Source organism: Artemia sp. Qi Xiang Cuo, chromosome 1 (genome assembly GCF_049724085.1).
Source record: "Artemia sp. Qi Xiang Cuo chromosome 1, ASM4972408v1, whole genome shotgun sequence".
Taxonomy (NCBI): domain Eukaryota; kingdom Metazoa; phylum Arthropoda; class Branchiopoda; order Anostraca; family Artemiidae; genus Artemia; species Artemia sp. Qi Xiang Cuo.
This window is the reverse complement of record NC_142794.1, coordinates 50,781,075-50,802,925: the sequence shown is the minus strand read 5'-3', so window position 1 is coordinate 50,802,925 and position 21,851 is coordinate 50,781,075. Positions and strand designations below refer to the sequence as shown.

Below are 21,851 nucleotides of genomic sequence, written 5' to 3'. Positions count from 1 at the left end.
AACTAGGATTGCCTCAAGGTCATCCTTTGCTGACAAAAACATCCCTGGGTTTTCCCATTACCTTAACCTTGGGACTGAAGGACTACATACTCCCTATTTACGTGTATAGTGCCATGATAAACGGAAGGGTGCTCCCTACTCATATTGTGTTTATAATTTAAAATACTTTATAATGTCTAGTTGAAGGTGTCTTCGCTGCCTTCGAAAGTTGTTTTGTTGTGTCAATGAAACTCGCAGAAGTCTCTCTTTATTATAAAGTAAGGTATACAAATGTGTTTACGAGGCTAAAAAACATTAAAAAAATATATCTGTTTATAGTTCAGCCCAAATCTTTGGAATTATCTTAGCAAAGACTAGGGTTTAAGAAAAGCAAATGTATTTATAAGCCCTAGAATTAGGGATGAGCTGGAATTTGGAGCTTAAAAACATTTTCCGATAGCTTTTTTTGACTAAAGATCCATTCACTAATGTTTCTCTCAGCAAACACAACAACTTTTCAAACTAGCAAATGTTTCTCAAGTACACACATGCCTTAAGGAAATTGTTTGTTTAACAACTTGTTAACTATAATTTTGTTTATAGGTGTAAATGAGGAGCATTTACGTGGCTACAATTATAGTTCGTGGAGTAAGTTCCTTTCTTTATTTTTATGAAAAGGTATTTTACTATTTATACCAAAGGGTATTGTGATCGATATTAGGAAAAAGGTACTGGGATTATCTTTACTTTCAACCCTTTACATAAAATACTTTCATTTAATTTGGAGAAAACGGGAACAAGTATAATTTTGGTTGGACACCAACAAATTTGCTTTCTTTCTTTCTTTTTTTTACAGAGTTAATAAAACTTAATATCTAGCAGATCAGGATATTAACAGTATAGGTACTTTTGTTAAAAACTAAGAGCAAGAATTTCTAAGGATTGTCGGGAAAGGTGTCTTTTAGTTATATAAGATTGTCTATTAGATAAGCACCTTACATTTTATGTTCTCAATTTTGGTCTCCACATCTACAGGTGAAATAACATGGAAGCTGAGAGACGTAAATAATACGAAGCATCTAGAGCGGGGAAAGTGAGGCCCTATATTAGTGAGGCAAAGATTTTGTTTTGATTGTTAGCTGGATCTAAGGGCTCTTCTAGGAGATGGAAATCAAAATTATTTTAGGTCTTCCTAGAAATATGTTTTTTATTCTACTCTATGTCACTGTTTTGAGTTTGTAGAAAACAAATTGTTGATTTTATAAGAGTAAAATGAAGAAGCAGATTTATTATTTCTTTGCTTGTATATTCACGTGGTGAATTGGCTTCGGAAATTTTGCCTAGTTCAGTAGATTCATTTTAACCCTCATTATTTTTTTCAAGTGGCAAGTAATGTTGTTTGAAGACAAAATTTTTACTTTTTTCTCAGGTAAGAAAGCTGTGTACTTCACTTTAAACAGTTTTGAAACTTGGAGACTTTACCATTTATGCCATTGGTTCCAATGAGAGCCAGCAGGTTTTCATTTGTCTAACAGTTCGTGGTAAAAACAAAACTGAGTAAAGGGCGACTCGGCCCAATAATAGCCAAAACTCTAAAGAACAGGATTTTGATATCAATCGATACATAAGACTTTTATGATAACTCAAAATGTGTATTGCTTATTAAGTTTAACTTTACCCGTCAGAAGCTACGATTCTGAGAAAATTTGCATGATTTTTGAAAAAGGGGAGAAAACACCAAAAAAGCCAAACAATCTTAATGAAACTCAAACCATCAGATTTAGTACATCAGAGATTTCTACAGCAGAGGGTCCAAGCTTCTATCTACAAAAATGTAAAATTTTGTATCTTTTTGCAAGAACAAAGATAACAGATGTGCGTTTGTTTGTTTGTTTATATTTTCCAAGGGATTTCATCAAGAAATCGTTCTCAAACATCATAAGAGGGCTTATTCGACCATAAATCAAAATTTATAGTGCTCTTTTTAAACGATCAAAAATATTGGAGGGCAACTAGCCCCCTCTTTCATGCCTCTTGTTTACTCACAGACAAAATTTTGAGACAACCATTTGTTCAGCTAAGTTTGAAAGTAAAATAACTAGGCCTCTTGGATAACAGATCCCCTCCAGAGCCAAAGGGCTGTAAGTTTTAAACTTCGTCCATTATTTACACATAGTATTTGTTATCCAGAAATGTATGGATATTTTTAGGTGATTTTCTGTGGGAAAAATTTTTCAGGGGGCGGATTCGGGGGGGATTGTTTCAGGAGAAATTTTACACGGGAGAGGAAATATCCTAGCATGATTGAAAAACGATCATAAATTAAATACGTCAGAAGCTAAAAGAACGTATTTTTTCAATTGAAAGTTAATGCAACATCAAAACTTAAAACCAACACGAATTATTCCATTTATGAGGGGGATGTCCCTTCATCAGCCCTAGCTTTTTACACTCAAGTTGGAATTTTTGTGAGTGTAGAATATATATATATATATATATATATATATATATATATATATATATATATATCGTCACCGTGTCTCGCCCTCAGCCGCAGTAGTGCTCGGAAGTTGCCATCATTGTGAAAAGGTTCTGAATCCAAGACGAAAATTGGGCTAGAATCGTTGTTATCACAAAATGCAAGCTGTTGCTACTCACAAACTATCACTATATCAACATTTGGTTGCTGCTTGTGGCAGTTTTGTTGAACCTGCGCTTTCCTCAGCACGTCTAGTTGATACACGATATTGTCCTGCCTTTTTTCCGAGACAGAAATGAAGTTTTCTGCCGATACGATGCAGTTTCTATGAAACTGTGCTTGTTGGTGAACTGTGAAGCACTCTATCGCATCCTTCCGGTTCCTGAATGGTTTGGTGACTAGATTCCCCAAGCGCTGGTGGTAGCCTTTGCCAGCTGTCTCTGACGAGAACAGAACGCAAAATCTGCAAAAAGCAGCATCCTCAAACGGAGAGTAGGACAACCAACTGAAACGAGCGAGCCAAGTTAACTGAAACATCAGCTTCCATTTTTCGGACACTGGAAAAATGTAGGAGACATCTGGAGTCCAAGGGCTCTTCAGCAAACGAAGCTTAGAATTTGAATCGAGACTGGATGATTTGTTGACAAAACGACCGATGTCATTTGCAAACAACGACAAAGACTGGGTTGGTGCAAGTGCGTGTTGCGTCGTGGTTGGTTCCAGTGTGCGTGATTCAGAAGCTTCAACGATTGCTCCAGTGCCCTTCAGATCCAGAGGTGTAGATGAATGCTCCGCAGACGTCCCGCTAATACCGCTGTCAGAAACATCCCTGGTCCGCTTGGGCGCGAAAAACCACGTAATGTCACACTTCCTCTTCATGTTGAAAATCGCTCTTCTCTTAGCCAAGTCCGAAATTGAACTGAACTGAACTGACAATCTTGCACTCTCTTATACCATACCTTGAGCGCCCATTAATCCTAATTTACTATGCAAGGTCAGATGAACATGGGGTTACCTAATTGCGTAAGCTGATCAGAGCGCATATTATTAACCCTAATTTACTATGCAAGGTCAGGTGAACATGGGGTTACCTAAGGTTACCTAATTGCGTAAGCTGATCAGAACCGTTAACCCACAAAATGCAATAGGATTTAGTGTGGAAACATATTTTTTTTCTGGTAAGGTTTTGTCTTTACAGGTATTTTTTAGACTAATTTTCGACTCGGTCAAAAATTTCGGGGGGGGGGGGTTGAAAACGGGTAACCCCCCCCCCCTGGATACGGCCTTCATATTTGGTAAAACAAAGCCCCTGGTAGCGATTACACGCCCCTTTCCCCTCCAAAATTTTTTTTGCAATGCTCATGATACCCTAACTTCACTTTTCCACCTCTGTGCTGTTAGGCATATCAATGAAATCTTTTAAAATACATAAATAATAATTGTCACAAGGGGAAGGTTATCATCTCCCCAGCCCCAATATTAAGGGAGGAGACTTAAATATTTGGAGAGTAAAGAGGACTTAATTATAAGTCAGTTTCTAATTATCTCCCCAAATTCTATTCCTTTTTATCTGAACGCTCACTGGAATTTAGGGAATTGAGCATAAAACCATTTTTTTTTTTTAGGTTTTAGGCACACTCCTTCTACTTACACAAAGATCCTCTGGCCGTTTTCAATGACGGGTTATGGATAATCATATAACATTCTACATAATTTTATCAATTCTAAAATGTATAAACTTAGTTAAATGAATCTTAAAAGAAAAGTTTATATTAACGGTTTATTTTGTGAGAGTAACTGTATCTTTACGATTGAATACGCCAGCGTGATGTATTACTGTTTCCGATACTGGAAAGCTTAACATAAGGTTTTTTGATAAATTTAAATCAAGTGACTGTCCAGGAATTCTCATTCCATAGCATTTTACCATTGGTTCAATGGCTTTTTAAAATTTTCGCATTACGCTACAAAATGGTAGAAAATTAAACTTTCTTTCAGAACAAATTTTTCTGATTAATAGGTGAACAGAACTTTCATTTTTGTTCTACTAGTTCTTCTTCCAATATACTAGGACAAGTGGTTCGATAGGGTTACACTGCTGGAAAAAACAAACAAACAGAACACGCATTTTTGTTTATCCTTCTCGAAAAAATAATTATAAAATTTCACATTTGAGTGGATAAGGGTGTGGAACCTCTATAGTAAATTTGTCTTGAATGCTGAATTCGATCGTGTAATTCTCATCTGTAACTGTACCTTTAGGATTGAATACGCCAGCGTGATGTATTACTGTTTCTGATACTGGAAAGCTTAACATAAGGTTTTTTGATAAATTTAAATCAAGTGACTGTCCAGGAATTTTCATTCCATAGCATTTTACCATTGGTTCAATAGCTATTTAAAATTTTCGCATTACGCTACAGAATGGTAGAAAATTAAACTTTCTTTCAGAACAAATTTTTCTGATTAATAGGTCAACAGAACTTTCATTTTTGTTCTACTGGTTCTTCTTCCGATATACTAGGACAAGTGGTTCGATAGGGTTACACTGCTGGAAAAAAAAAAACAGAACACGCATTTTTGGTTATCCTTCTCGAAAAAATAATTATAAAATTTCACATTTGAATAGATAAGGGTGTGGAACCTCTATAGTAAAGTTTTCTTGAATGCTGAATTCGATCGTGTAATTCTCATCTAAATCAATCGCCATTTTTGGGTTGCTTTTCCTCTTTATCGAAAATTGGGCACATTTTCTCTGACTCGTAAGTTTTGTTGGGTAACTTAGTGAATTTTACGTCTTTGGAATTACCGTAAAAAATCATTTTTTTTGTGTATTGACCATATTCTTATTATCAAAACTCCTTTTTATAGAGGGATTGTTACTATAAGCATGACTTTCTCCTTACAGCTCGTTATCACCAATTGTTTAATATATATGTCATGGTGGAAGACCGAAATCTGGCAAATGCCGACATTTACCGGTGAATGTCCAAAATTCCCTTTTCTCTGCTTAAATTCATTCAGCTTTACCAGTCATTTGTTAGTCGTATGCAAGGTTTGATGGAAGAAATTAAAATTAGATTTGGTTATGTTAAATTAGGCTGTAAGTCTCAGGAATGGGTTAGAAACCTAACCTAGCCTGTTCCCATCTAACCTTAAATAAAACTGACAAGGCTGACTATTTCCTAGCAGAAAAAAAGGATTTCTGTACGCCACTGTGTAAAATTAATTTCTCTGAAACTAAAACTTTCAGTAAATAGTTTTTCAAAACTTCTAAATTTAATAGGTGTATCAGAATTTTCAGCCGATTTGAACTTAGTCCTCTTTGTGGCAGAATCGTCCTTTGGCGCCATAAATGGCAGACAATTCTATTTTTAGACGGCAAGATCTTTATGTATACTTAGAGAAGGCACTAGAACTTTTAATTTCCGTTCAAACGAGCCCTCTTCCCACTTTTTAGGTCTATTGGCTTGATATGATAACCCCTGCGAAAATCAAAACACCAACAGACAAATGAACACCCATCCGTAACCATTGTTCTGGAAGAAAAAAGGATTTCCACGTTACGTAAATAGGATGTTGAATCCTCTACTATATGGCTCTCTTGATGCTAAATTATATGGTATGATTTTCACCAAGATCACTTGCCATTTTGGTTTTTTTTCCTCCCTCCTTCGAGAATCAGAAAAATTTTCTCCCCCTCGCAGCTCTAAACGGGTAAATTTAAATTTAACAACTTTTGTACGTTTGGAGTCAGCAAAAAAATTTATGGTTCTAAAACGTCAATTATTTTCAAAACTCCATATTTTGGGATCTTAGGTTACGGTACTATAAGTCCCATTCTCTTATTACCTACCGTTCGTTACCACTAACTTTTTAAAAGTCACTGGCACCACTAATAAGGGTAAATTGGATGTCAGCTGGGCAGATGCTTGATTTTTCTTAGTTTTTCAGTTTTTTTATTTTTATTTTTTTTTATCTAGAATGGGAAAATAAATGAAAAGAAGCTCATATTGCATTAACTTGTACAAGATTAGAAAATTCCGGAACGCTTTGGATGATGGGAGGTAACAACGTGTAAAACGTGTTGCCTGTAATTTTAGGTGGGTTCTTTACGTTGAAGTTTAGCTGTCGTTTCCTTAATTCATTAAATTTACCCAGCTTACCATTTCCGAAACCCATTAATTTACTCGACATTTGTGTTTTTATGAGATGATTGATGTGGGGTTGGTCACTGGAGCACTTTTTTATTTCTATTTTTTACTAGAAAAAAAGTGAAAAATTATTATTCTTTGGCTTTTTTTTCTTTTTTTTTCATACACATATCATAAATTGTAGACATTAGACTAATCTTCGCAATTCAGCCGCTTATCAAAAGAAAAAAAGGGCAAAATTGCGAAGAGAAATGTAGGAGGTGGTTAAAAAATCCTTAAAGTTTGAAAAGGGAGACAAAGGGACGAAAAAATGATAACTACCACCCAACGCTGAGGGGAGGCTGTAAAACCCCTTCATGTTGGTAAAAAAAAGTCGATGGAGGTGTTTCTCTCTTAGTTTGTATTTTAGCTTGATATTTACTTGATATTTCGTAATTATGCTTCTTTTTTTCAGAAAACATACATGCAGGAAATACTTTTCCTCGTAAGTATTGTAAATATTTATTTGTACTAAATGGTTTATATCTTCTTGGATGGCTACTTATTTGTTTACTAAGTTTCGTATTGTTTTTTGATAAAGTTGAATTCATTAAATATGATTATATAATAATAGACATTATATAATTAAATTATATAACATAATTAAAAGTATAATTAAAATATTAAATTAAGGATATTGATAATTAAAAGAACAACTTTCTTTCTTTCTAGACTACCAGTTTATGTTTCCATTCAAACATGTTTATTTTTTAACGAAAATCAGTAATAAATAAATTAACTGATAACCGAAGATGACTTAAATAAAACTGACTTTTTCTTTGTGGGATCCAAATACGCTTACGTCACAAAAAAATATATATGTTTTATTGTGATGTTTTTTTGTGATCTGCAACTTCGAGAAAGTATGTGGTAGTAGTTTCTGTGATTCTCTAAGTTCATCTCATGTCTCAAACAAGAATATAAACCATTATATTGACGTCTGAAGAATTAGAAAAAAACTAAAAGGACTCTATCAAGAAAGGGCTCTGTAAAAATTACAGGGTCCTTTCCTGAATATACAAGTTAAGTACAAATGTTTTGCAAATACTTTAATTTTCTTCCAAATAGATCTCACTCTTTTGTCACTTGCGTTTTACAGTGTATTGGCTTAGGTATATACTAAATAAGCCTGATGAGGACTAATTACATTTTATCATAACTAATTATATTTTTGTTATAAATTTTTTTTTCTTGGAACTTTTCCTTTTACAAGTACATTAATAGTTATTTTGACCGTCGTATTTAGAATAATTCGTAGATTTATGTCGCCGACATCCGGAGTAGTAATAGCGCCAATACTCGGGACATACACCATATAAACTGACGTGAAGACGATATATCCCGACCAAAATGGTATACTATACGGAGGTGGAGCCCCTGAGCGAATAAATCATGTCATTGTTCATCCAAAAACTGTGCAAATGAGATACCTTTTGCTACCTGTATTTATGCTGGTCAATGTTCCAAATTATGGTATTCAGTATAGTACAGCATTTAAATGGTCTGAAGGATCTTAACTCAGGACATGGATATCCAAATAAAACCAAATAAAAATGATAGGAATAAATTTTTTATTTGAATTGAATCAAACCGGTAAAGGGTTGAAATTTCAGTCGCTTGCCAACTAAAGGTTAGCCTGAGGGAATGGTGACTCTCACGCCACATCATATAAATGAAAGAATAGGACTAGCATATATTCATCCTTCATAAATCGATTGATTCGATTGACCTAGTTTCACTTCTTGGCTGTGGTCACTATAATATACAAGTACCGAGTGAGGAGTGCAGTTATTATAAGAAATTGTTTAGCATTGGAGTGGGAATAAAGTTGAAACTAATATAGTCATAGGCGCCGAGAAAAGAATTTTAACATAGAAATCCAGAACAATCCTAAGAAATCCAGCACAATCCTTAGAACTCAAGTTGTGAGGTGATTATGGATTTGTCAGTCCATTGGACTATGGAGATATCAGAAACGAATTCATGTGGTCATTACATAGCACTAAATTGCATAATTAATAGCCTAACTAATTTTTATAATTGCAAACAGATTTTAATTGAAGAGAATTTTCAAAAAAAGATACAAGTGATTTTTAAGGGTATTTTAGAAAAGATACAAACCCATAAATATTTTGCAATGAAAATTTTCTTGGCTTCAAATTAAATACAAAAAGGTTGGAATTAAAGCATGAATTTCTTCATTAGAAAAATCACATATTTAATCTTTGTTGACTTAGGCTCATAAAATTCTACATCACCATTTTGATGGTGATGCCACCATTTGATGCTTAATCTACAAAAGAAGTACGGATAAAAAAAAAATATTTGCAATTAAAATTTTTCGGCTTTAATTTAAATACAAAAAAAAGTTAAAATTGAATACATTGACTCGAAATAGAATAGTCTCAAATAGTTAATAAATTCTATGTGTGTGTTTTAATTGCAGGCTAATTACCAGAAATTTAGTAAATGAATCGATTGTATTATCATTTTCATGGGAATGAATGCTTACATCGACACTTCTTATAGAGATACTTATAGTCATCCATATACCACATCCAAAGGGCCTGAATACCATTAGCTCAACTTCTCTTGCCCTCCAGTGGTGATATCTAGATATATGATCATCCTACATTGAATAGATCAATACAGATTCAATATACTGTTGAAATGTAATATATTATATTAAATAATTTTTTTTTTAAATAATTCTTTCGTGAGGTCAATGTTCGTCACTCCCCAGACGAAAATGACATCATAATCGATATCACCGATAAACTTGACAACCCGCTCCTACTCGATTGGTGCAATGCCTGACTACTACTCGTTGTCAAATTGCTGGGGTTTGAGGTTCCTTCACATTGAATTTTGGCTTTCCGTTCTCCCCTTCACACTGGATTCCGTAAGCCTTCCGTAAGGCTCATAACCCTCCGTAAGACCTTACGTTAACGTATCCGTAAGTCAAAACGCAATGCTAGAGCTCTGACGGAAGAAGTCCAGAATATTGAAACTTCTTACGTTTACGTTTAAGCAGAATGGAACTAAAAAATATTTCAGTTTGTACAAGCTAGAAAATGTTATATAACTCAAAGCACCCTGTTTTCACGGACAAGCAATTTAAACTAAATTCTTTGGAAAGTCTTAGCCAAGTTTTTCATCAGCAGCAAAGAATATAGTAAGTATAGACTGTCTTTATTTGTAGGCCTAGGTTAGCATAGGCTATGCTTTGACAAATGTTGCTAGTTTTTCAATTCTATTTGGGGTTGAGGTTAAAATAAAACCTGATGAGGTACAGTTAATCATTTAAAATAATATTTAAGAGATTAGATTTTTAACTTAACTCAGGATTTAAAATGTTCTTTATGAGGTTGAAGCAAAAATAAATTTAGATTAGGATCAGGTAGGATCTAACCTACTTTGGTATATTTAAATAGATAGTTTGATCTAGTTTCACAACATCCTCTCAAATGAAAAAGATTTCGGACCATAGAGAAAAAATAAAGACTTTAAGTTAATTTCTTTGGCAATGTAGTAGTTTTATATAGGCTATCTTAGGGATATTTCCAGGTCCATTAAGGGGAGATAAGGTGCACTGCCAGAAACACAAATGGGATACATGAAGAGTATAACATAAGGAATTTAATTGTCATTTCTTAAGCTTATTAAGCCGTTTTCTCCTACGAAGCTGCTGATCTATAATGCTACCTTGCATTGTACTGCCATTTCCAATGATTGGGTTCAACATGGGCTATTTGTTTTCTCTTAAAATGATAAAATTGTACAATATGACCTAAGTTCTGATTAGAAATAAGTACAAAAATATTACAAGCAAAAATAATCTGAAAAGTTTTGTTTATAGCATAGGCAATAGGGTATATATTTTCAATTATTATTTTTTTTTACGACATCACTTTATTTACATTTCCAACATGTGAAGCTTATATTTAGAAATAGTTTTCTGTTCTTTTTTTGCTGAATAAAGCTGTATCTTTTTCCAATATCCTTGCATTGTTCCACTTACTGTGGCATAATTTTTGTGTTTAGTACTGTGAAGAAATCAATAAAAGTGCGTTTGGTAAAGTATGCAGGGCCTATTAAAATGTGTACTTTTATGTCCATTTAGCCTAAAAGAAATGTGGATATCCACATATGTGCTTTTTTCTCTTTTTTGTATAAAAACTCAATTAATAAAAATTACTTGTAATTTTTTTCATAATCCTAGACATTTCTTATGACTCACTACAATTTCATGCCTGATTAAAACTTATTTCAGGCAATTTATTTTCTTGAGTTTTAAAACAAAATAACTTGAACAATTGTAGAATGTATTTTTTGTGAGAATGCTAGTAAAACTTAAATTAGGAAAGCATAGCAGGAATATGCAGCATTAAAAATAAATTTTGAGCCCAGTCAGCCCAAGAATAAATCTCCCCATCCTTTTGACAAGCTTACCCCCTTTAAATCAGAAAATAACACAGTTACAGAGATTCATTATGCTTTATTTGCTAATATTGTACATTTTGATTGCAAAAACAAATAATATCTAAAAACAAATTTACAACAATCTACAGATCTTTTGCCAAACAGAGTGCTAAGAAACAAAAACAGAAGGATATGTCTTGCTCTTATAAAAAAAAAAAAAATTCTTGCTACAAGTACTTTAACTCATTATCAATGAATAGTATGATATAAGAAGAGTTGCAAATTTTGAACTTTTCAAATTACTACAAACATAGCCAAAATGGATTTAAAGAATCTTTCTTTCATATTTCACCACCCTCTTTGTCTACTAAAGATTGTTTTTAAGCTACCCCAGTAGGGCTAGCTTTAACTATTTTTGGGGAAAGCTAATATAAAACTAACCAAAGAATGATTTTTGGTCATTAGATCTATGTAATGGTTAATATTCAAGAACTTTGTCTGAAAGGAAGGAAAATGTCATCGAAAATATGAACTTTGAAAAACGAAAGAAAAGAAAATAGTAAATACAATGTCATTTCCCCAAACACCTGTGTGTGGATATTGTCTTCAAGTAAAAGTTGATTTTGACTAACTTTAGTTTGACCCAAACCAACCTTAAAACTTGATCTTTCATTCATGAAGAAGTGGCAAACACAACAAATTGTGCTGTATTTTAAAGCTTCTAATCAAAACACTGAAAATGCATTGTGTTTTGGTCCATGACCAACAGGTTTTAAGTGACACTCAACTTTGATAAACAAATGGGAATACAGTACAGTCTATTGAGTATTTATGCACTTGAGGTATTGTAGTAGCAAAGAAATGATATTAATTTAGTTAGTACAATAGCAAATGTTTTGTAATTGGGTGTAGAAAAAGTATTTGTTTCAAGAAATTTGATGTAAGGCACAGTAAATTTTACTTCTTTTCTAAGGGGTCCTTGACTTTCTTTGTTCCAGAAAATTCGTTTTTTGTTGCTGCATAGAATTAATCAGCTATGGAGTTCCTGCTATTGAGGAGAAAAATGAACTAAATTTTCTCAATATTTTTTAAGAATAAGCTGCAATAAAAATTGGGCTATAAAATGAATATGTTTAAAGTTGAAAAATTGAAAAGCTCAGTAATAGTTAATATTTTTTCTAGTTAATGAGCTTATGAAACGATGGAGGAGCTTGAGAAATTGAGAGATCACTATGTCCACCTAAAGAAACAAGGGAGATCTCTAAGTGGATCTGGTGCTAGTATAAGCATAAAGGCAGAAGAACAAAAGCTTGTACAAAGAATGAACTTCCTTTCTTAAAATATAATTGCAAGGAACCGTAAGACAACAGGGAAAACTATTCAAGATCAGAATGTATCAGGAGAAATTTATTCAGAGCGTGCAGGGGGTGTGTCTGGTCAGAATCCCTTGGACTATACAACACCTTTTTTTGCCAAATATCCTGATCAAGATGTTTCACATGCTGCAGTTAGCAGCGAACAATATAACTATGCTGAGGTGAATCATGCTGATTTTATTACCCCTAGTGAAGAAATTATCATCAACAATCAAACAGTTATCCCAAGTTCCCAAGCTTCTAGTAGGCAACAAATATATGCATTAACAAGCCAAAATCAAGCTCAAAAAAGAAGAAAGACTGGGTCTAGAGATCAAACAAACCTGAATACTCAAACCAGATGACTAAGAGTTAGAGTGGCAGATGGAGATCATGAAGGCAGTTAAAAAATTAACTTAGTCATTCAGTGTATTTTTAGTTTTATAGACGAATTTAATAAAGCTTTTTCTTTTTTCTCTTTAAGATAAGCATTAAATTATATGAAAAAAATGGTTAGTAAGTTAAAAAAAACAAATATTTTAGTAATATAAATAATTCACAATAATAACACTAGTACCAGAGTAAAAACATGATATGAGAAAATAGTTTTGACATTTCTATGGCTTTGTTTTGAAATGTAGTAACTGGTTTTAGATTTTCTTTGAAAAAAATTATCTAATAGCTATGATTAGGTATCTTATTTCTATGGGAAATGGTGAAAAACAAAGTAAAGAGATGCGTTTTAACATAAATTTATTAAAAATGTGTAAAAAGACATGCCTGCCATGAAACTGTAACTAAGGAGAAAACAGTCAAAAATTTAGAAACTGCCATGCAGTGCCCTTTCCCTTTGCCAGTGTTCAAAGAAAATATTTGCATCCTAGAAATCTTTCAGAAAGAGTTGATGGTATTAAGCTGAAACTTTCAGCGCGTGTTAAAGGGGATGTTTAAGAAAGCAAAGGTGCTATATGCATACTGTTACTATTGCTGCTACAACTATTGTTACTACGCAAGCTAAGGGTATTAAACTGAAACCTTTTGAGTATATTTAGGTGGATATTGAACGAAATCAAAACAAACTATGCACATTTGGACTTTCAAAAAGTTGACAAAGCAATATCTACGGAACAACTTATAATATTAAGTTACATTTTTAAGGGTAAGTTTTGATGGATTTTGAACTAGCTAGGAAGCACTATGTGTATATTTCTGATACAGTTACTGTAACTAAGTTACTGTTACTACAGTTGAAACTTGTAGAAACCACTACAGTTACTGTAACTAAGCAGTCATTTTATAACGTTTTTCTAAATAAAGTCTGCAATCACCACTATGGTGCCATATTTGAACATGGCTATCCTCTGTGATAAATGACAAATTTTCTGCATCCTTATATACGTCATATTTTAGGATACTATATTTCCTAACTGAATAGATAAAAAAAAAATAGAATAAAGTGGACAGATCATTATCAATAAATAATTAAGAACTAAACCGAACGGAAATTACAATAAATACTTGAGACAAACTTAAAACAAGTAAAAATTAACATATATAGGGCCGATAACCCCCATGCATTCTCAAAACCATTTAAACAACTTTTTTTATTCCATAAAACAAGCTGAAGGCATTTAGTTGAGACAATGATAGGGATAAGGTCAAACCCATAAGCCCACCATAGTAAGAAGAGAATACGATAAAATTCTGAAACAACTTAAATGATCCTAAATTATTTACATATATAATTTCTAAAAGCGCATTACTATACTTTAACTCTAATCTCTTCGTTTGAGAAAACCGGGTATAAATTTTTTATTTCCCATGCATTCTTTCATTAAGCAGAGCATACAAATAAGTATTTAAAACAAATTAGAACTCGCATCTTGATGATGCATCACGGGTGCATTCAGTTCAGACGCTAGAAAAGGTCTCATTTAGACAGGCAGGAAACAGCCCAGAATTAGGAAATAATTTGATTGACTCACGAAAGTACGTTTCAAAATTAAACCAATGGAATTAAAGGAGGCTTTTAAAGTTAAGTCTCTTTTTCTCTTTAATTAAATAAATAAAAAAATAGTTTATGCGTTACTCAAAATGCTCAGATAAACAAAAAACAAATAATAAACAGATTTTATCATTACCTGGAGAATAAAAGACTTGAAAACATTTTAAGCTTTGGGAGAGAGGAGTCGGTAAATTCATTAATACAGAAATTTAAATAAAAATGAACAGAAATCATGATAGAAATACGGTTCTTCACTAAAATAGTAAAAGCTCATATATTGTAAGCGTCACTATGCGTCACTCAAAATGCTTAGATAATCGAAAAACGAATATTAAACAGATTTTATCATTACCTGGAGAGTAAAAAAATTAAAACATTTTAAGTTTTGGGAGAGACGAGCTATTAAATTTATTGAGACACAAATTGCGAATGATTTAAATAAAAATGAATAGAAATCAGGATATAAATACAGTTGTTAACTAAAATAGTAAGAGCTCATATATTCTAAGCGTCACTATGCGTCACTCAAAATGGTTAGATAACCGAAAAATGAATATTAAACTCATTTTATCATTAACTGGAGAATAAAAGACTTGAAAGCATTTTAAGTTTTGGGAGAGAGAAGCTGGTAAATTCATTAAAAAACAAATTGCGAATGATTTAACTAAAAAGAATAGATATCAGGATAGAAATACAGTTCTTAACTAAAGTAGTAAAAGCTCATATAAGTCTCGAAGTAGCGTTGTCTTTAATTGTTTTATTGAAATAGTGGCTTCTTTGAAGATTGAATCGCAGAAAAACCAGGAGTTTACTTCTAAGAAATGCAGTGACTCAGAAATAAAATGATGCTTTAAACTAAATCAAAAGGCATTGTTTTTATGAATCCCAATAAGCAAAATTAGCAACATATTGGAAACAGCTGGAGGGAATTAAGTTGAAATTGTTGAGGTTACTACTGAAAAATGAATTTTTGTATTTGAAAAATTACATATTAAATATTTGTTGACTACGGCCCACAAGTTCTCCCTCATCCTTTAGAAGATTCTGAAGAGAAAAAAAATATATTTTTTTTCCACCTGTCTAGTTCTGAAAACTTAAACATTTCAGTGTTAGAAAAATCGTACATTAAATCTTTGTTAACGAAGGTCCATAAGATTCTCCCTCGCCATTTGACGGTTCTGAAGAGACACTACATATTTTATTTTTCCCGCCTGTCGAACAATGCTAAAAAATCTCGGCAAATTTATGGAAATATCTTAATCTACGAATGCAGTATGGATAAAACCCTAAACATTTTTCAATAAAAATATTTTCTACTTTCAATTAAATACAAAAATGTTAGAATTGAACCACGAATTTCTGCATTAGAAAACTCTCATATTAAATCTTAGTAGACTTAGACCAGAAAAATTGGAACAAATCTTGACCAAAAAGTACTTTATCAGACATCGTACTAAGAAGCAGTATATTAAATGATAAAAAAAGATGAGGTAATGACATTGGGGCCCTTTGGATGTGGTATATGGATGACTATAAGTATCTCTAAAAGAAGAGTCGGTAAAAGCATACATTCCCATGAACATGATCATACAATCGATTCATTTACTAAATGTTTGGTAGTCAGTCTGCAGTTGAAATATAAACACTGAATTTATTAACTATTTAAGTCTATTCTATTTCGATTCAATGTATTCAATTTGAACTTCTTTTTGTTCTTAGATTAAAGCCGAAAAGTTTTAATTGCAAATATTTATGTTTTTTTCCGTAGTGCATTTTTGGATTTCCATATATTTGCCGATATTTTTCAGCGGTTGTTTGAGTGGCGGAAAAAATATTTTCTGTCTCTTCAGAACCATCAAAATGGTAATGTAGAATTTTACGAGCCTATGTCAACAAAGACTTAATATGTGATTTTTCTAATACAGAAATTAATGCTTCAATGATAAATTTTTTGTATTTAATTTAAAGCCGATAAAAATTTTCATTTCAAAAGTTTTATGGATTTTAATCCTTTCTAAAATACCCTGAAAAATCACTTGTATCTTTTTTTTCAAACTTCTCTTCAAGTAAAATTTGTTTGCAATTATAAAAATTAGTTATGCTATTAATTATACAATTTACTGCTATGTAATATCCACACCAATTTGTTTCTGATATTTTCCATAGTCCAGTGGATTAAAAATCCATAACCACTTTAGGCCTACTGGTTGATTTCTAAACATTGTACTGGATTTCTAAGGATTGTTCTGGATTTCTATATTAAAATTCTGTTCTCGGTGCCTACAACTTCATTAGTTTCAACTTTATACATATTCAAATGCTAAAGAATATTTTATATTAACTGCACTCCTCACTTGGGACTTGTGTATTATAGTAACCATAGCCAAGAAGTTAAGCTAGGTCAATCGAATCAATCGACTTGTAAAGGATGAATATATACTAATCTTATTCTGACATTTATATAATGTGGCAGGGAGTCACCGTGCCCTCAGGCTTACCTTTAGTTAGTCAGCGATTAAAATTTCAAACCTTTACCGGTTTCAGTCAATCCAAATAAAAAAATTTATTCTTATTTTTGTCATTTGGTTTTATCTGGATATTTATGTCCTGAGTTAATCCTTCAGACCATTTGAATAGTATACTATACTGAACGCACACCATAATTTGGATCATTGACCTACATAAATACAGGTAGCAACATATATCTCATGTGCATAATTCTTGGATGAACAATGACATGATCAACTCGATCAGGGGCCCTACCTCCGTATAGTATACCATTTTGGTCGGAATATATCGTCTTCTGCTCGGTTTATATGGTTCAGGTCCCGGAGTATTGGGGTTATTACTACTTTCCGTTATAAGAAAGATAATATGTTGTGGATACTTTTCTTGTATAGGTTTGAGAATAAGTAATATCAGCGCTGAATCTAACATATTTTTCGGAAATGAGGCATGTGTTTTTTTAGGATTGGTCTATGCTAAATTGGTATATACTTGGTCCTTCACTGTCTGGTCTCTTCACTGTGTGATATCTGATTTCATTTATAATACTTAACTTGAATTAAGAAACAATCTTATAATATTTTCTTTTAGATTTTTATTTTAAAACCTGTGGAGCAAGAGGCCGTCATGGACCAACACTTTCCCAATGCACGAAAGCATATAATGGAACAAATGTCACAATCCAAATGAATGAAAGAGCAATGCCTGGCCTTCAAATTTGGACAGTGCCATACACAGAAATATACACGTACTACAAATTTATCTATTTACCTTTTTTGTTATTTTTAAAAATCCGAAGATATTTGAAGCCAAAAAGCAACAGAAACTAACTAAAAGCTTATTGCAATGTCAAGCTCAGTGATGTTTATCTCTCCTGATTTCCCCTCCCTTGAGGCCTTGGGTCTTCATCTCTACCCAGTAAATACCCACCTCCTTAAAATTTTCTCGTCCGGACTATTTCTAACCCAATCGAAGACGTCTTATATTTTGTTTCTCCTAGAAAACTATAATATTTGATAACCTATCATCCGTCATCAAATTTAATCTAAGCGTCTCTACCTTCTTTCCTTATTGCCTCCCACAGCAAAGTTCAATTACAAAAAAAGACAAGTTTTTCCAGATAAAATTAAGGAATGACAATAAAACTTAAAATGAATGGAAATTATTTCGTATACGAGGGATGCTGTTCTTGCTTCACTCCACCCCCTTTCACTGAACTAAAGTCTAATAATTCTTTGCTGAATGCATTTGTGAGTGGAATAAATATAGTTAATGTGTAATTTCAAATTTATTATTTCCGAATTACGTTGTAAAACATTTGAATACAAAATATTATTGTTTAACGGCAAACAACATCATAAAGATATTCCGTTCTTTTCTCTAATCATTAATTACCGTGAAAAGCCACTTTTATTCCCCTTTGGGCAAAACTTAAAACTCACTTGAACCTCGGTCCAATATTCCTTCAAAGTTTACGTAGAGTTCCTCAAGCCGTTAATTTATACCCTCGGCCGTACCGAAGATATTTTTGATATACTGTTTTTTAAACCAGGGTATACATAATATGTTTTGATTTTCTTCAATACCCCTTTAACATTCCCTGAAAGCTTGAACTTAATACCCTCACCTCCTCCTGAAAACGTCTTTTGATTTAATTTACGTTCTCCTCAATATGTCCTGAAAGTTTCAGATTAATCCCAATAGATATTCCCGAAATATTACAGATACGTACTTTTGTCAACCTGGATGCATATAGTACCTTTTGATTAGTTCAGCATTTCCCTCAATATTCCTTGAAAGTTTTATTTTAATAATCTTAGTCGTTTTTGATATGCAGGATGAAACATGCGACCCTTCAAACAGTTCGTGATAACGAACTGTAAGTAAGGAGCGACGCGGCTCAATAGTAACCCAAACTTTAAAAAACGGAATTTTGATACCAATAGATATATAATAAAATTGGCTTATTATACTGATTCAAAATATACAAGTTTCATGAAGTTTAACCCATCAGTGGGTATGACCCTGAGAATATTTGCCTGATTTCCGAAAAAGGGGGAAAATACGCCTTAAAAGTCAAAGTATCTTAATAAAAATGACACCATCAGATTCAGCGTATCAGAGAACCTCACTGTAGAGGTTTCAAGCTCCTATCTGACAAAATGTGGAATTTTATGTTTTTTGCCAGAAGAAGGATCACGGATGCTTGTTTTTTTCCAGGGATGATCTAATCGATCCAGTGGTCCTAGAATATTGGGAGAGGGCCCATTCGAACGGGAATTAAAAGTTATAGCACCCTTTTTAAGTGACCAAAAAGATTGGAGGGCAACTATGCCCCCGCCCCTTTTTTCCCAAGATCTTCTGATCTAAATTTTTAGATAATCATTTTTTTAGCATAGTTGAAAGGCCCAATTACTATGACTTTGGATACATCATGACCCTCCCACAGCCACAGGGGAAAGGCTATGCGTACATTTTTGGGTGGGAGGTAACTTTTATGCTTGGGGTTTTTCCACGGGGGAATTTTCCATGGGGAAGGAAGTTTCCAGGAGGTGACATTTCCAGGGGAAATTTTACACTAGAAGAATTTGCCAAATTCCTATACGACAGTAGATTGTACATATGGAATTTGGGTAAAGCTATAGGAATCTCTATGTTATTTCCGTACTGCCATAGGACCATGTTATTTGCTGTGCTATTTGGGTCATTGACTTACCAAGGTCAACCAGACAGGTTTCTGGTGGGTATAGTGTGGTTTGGTGGGTTTAGTCTGGTTTGTTTGGTATAGTCTTGTTTGGTAGGTATAATCTTGGTTGGTAGGTATATTCAGCTTTGGTAGGTGTAGTCTGGTTTGGTTTTTCAAAGAGAGTGAGTGGAATATTAATGTTTTGAATAATAGGAGTGTGATTGATTCTAATTAGTGATTGGATAATTTTTTAACATGAAATATCTGAATAAAATATTTTTTGGGAGAGATGGGTTGATGGTGTACTGTATAATACACAAGTGATGTTTGAACAGTGTTGTCAATTTAAAATAGGGTCTAACGTTTTAGTATACTAAAAAGTTGATACTAAGAGGGATGTAGATGGTAAGAAAAGAAGTTCAATAATGAAATTCAGAACAAACCTTAGAAATCCTTGCAAATCAAGTAGTAGGGTGTATGTGAGTACGAACCATCAAGGATCATAAGCACCAACGACACTAACCAGCAGAGACATTAACTCCCCAAAGGTCCCTTACCCCCAAACTCGTTGGGAACCTCCTCCCTCCAACTTCTCCCCCCCCCTCCTCCCTATTTTTTTTTAATTTTTTTTTAACATGATATATTTTTTTCAACCTTTTTTTTTACATGTCTTCGAATGAGATGAAACAAATTTAAATTCAGTAGTGTTCTGTCGTGGTTTACCATGTCACAGTTACATTCTCTTAATTTTTCGAAGTTAATTTTGGAATTGTTTGCTAGAAATGCAAGATTCTTAGCAGTTCTGAATTTTCTTGTTGAGCTGTTCCTAGTCACTTATCAATTTTCTATATGTTTAAAAGCCCAATCTTGATTTCTGTCGCTGTGAGGTAAGTGATGGAACAATTCAGTATTGTTTTGTTTGTATTCGCCTTGTCACTAATGAAATCTCCTTAGTCTTCTATGTCTATATTTAAATTCTTTCGTGAAAAGCAAGAGTTGGACTATATCAGTAGTGTTTTGTTGTGCTTTACCTTGTCACAGTTACATTCTCTTGATATTTCAAAGTTCAATTTGAATTTCTTTCGTTGAAATGCAAGATTTGGAATATTTCAGTAGTGTTTTGTTGTGCTTTACATTGTCACAGTTACATTCTCTTGATTTTTTAAAGTTCATTTTGAATTTCCTTTGTTGAAATGCAAGAGTTGAAATATTTCAATAGTGTTTTGTCGTGGTTTACCATGTCACAGTTACATTCTCTTGATTTTTCAAAGTTCATTTTGAATTTCTTTCGTTGAAATGCAAGAGTTGGAATATTTCAGTAGTGTTTTTTCGTGGTTTACCTTGTCACAGTTACATTCTCTTGATTTTTCAAAGTTCATTTTGGGTTTCTTTTGTTGAAATGCAAGAGTTGGAATATTTCAGAATTGTTTTGTTGTGCTTTACCTTGTCACAGTTACATTCTCTTGATTTTTCAAAGTTAATTTTGGATTCCTTTCGTTGAAATACAAGACTTGGAATATTTCAGTAGTTTTTTGTTGTGCTTTACCTTGTCACAGTTACATTTTCTTGATTTTCCAAAGTTCATTTTGAATTTCTTTCGTGAAATGCAAGAGTTGGAATATTTCAGTAGTGTTTTGTCGCGCTTTACCATACCACATTTACAATCTTTTCAATTTTCAAATATCATTTTGGATTTAATTTGTAGAAATGAAAGAATTTGAATATTTCAGTTGGGTGTTGTTTTGCTTTAACTTGCTAGAGTTAAATTCTCTTGATTTTTTAAAGTTCGTTTTTATTTTCTGTAGTGAAATTAAAGAGTTGGATTATTTAAATAGTGTTTCGTCGTTGTTTACCATGTCACAGTTACATTCTCTTGATTTTTCAAAGTTCATTTTGAATTTCTTTCGTGACATTCAAGTGTTGGAATATTTCAGTAGTGTTTTGTCATGGTTTACCTTGTCACAGTTACATTCTCTTGATTTTTCAAAGTTCGTTTTGGATTTCTTTTGTTGAAATGCAGGAGTTGGAATATTTCAGTAGTGTCTTGTTATACTTTACCTTGTCACAGTTGCATTCTCTTGATTTTTCAAAGTTCATTTTGGATTTCTTTTGTTGAAATGCAAGAGTTGGAATATTTCAGTAGTGTTTTGTTGTGCTTTACCTTTGTCACAGTTACATTCCCTTGATTTTTCAAAGTTCATTTTGAATTTCTTTCCCGAGATGCAAG

The 21,851-nt window shown here is 32.9% G+C and overlaps 1 protein-coding gene across 1 annotated transcript in view; it reads left to right on the top strand.

The window, feature by feature from the left end:
- The window catches only part of LOC148956440 (ALK tyrosine kinase receptor-like), a 114,657-nt gene that overhangs the window by 74,116 nt on the left and 18,690 nt on the right, over positions 1–21,851 (top strand). The window contains exons 4-6 of the mRNA XM_089090926.1: positions 583–627; positions 7,067–7,096; positions 17,530–17,686. Coding sequence (XP_088947052.1) covers positions 583–627; positions 7,067–7,096; positions 17,530–17,686 — 232 coding nt within the window. The remainder of the gene's footprint in view (positions 1–582; positions 628–7,066; positions 7,097–17,529; positions 17,687–21,851) is intronic.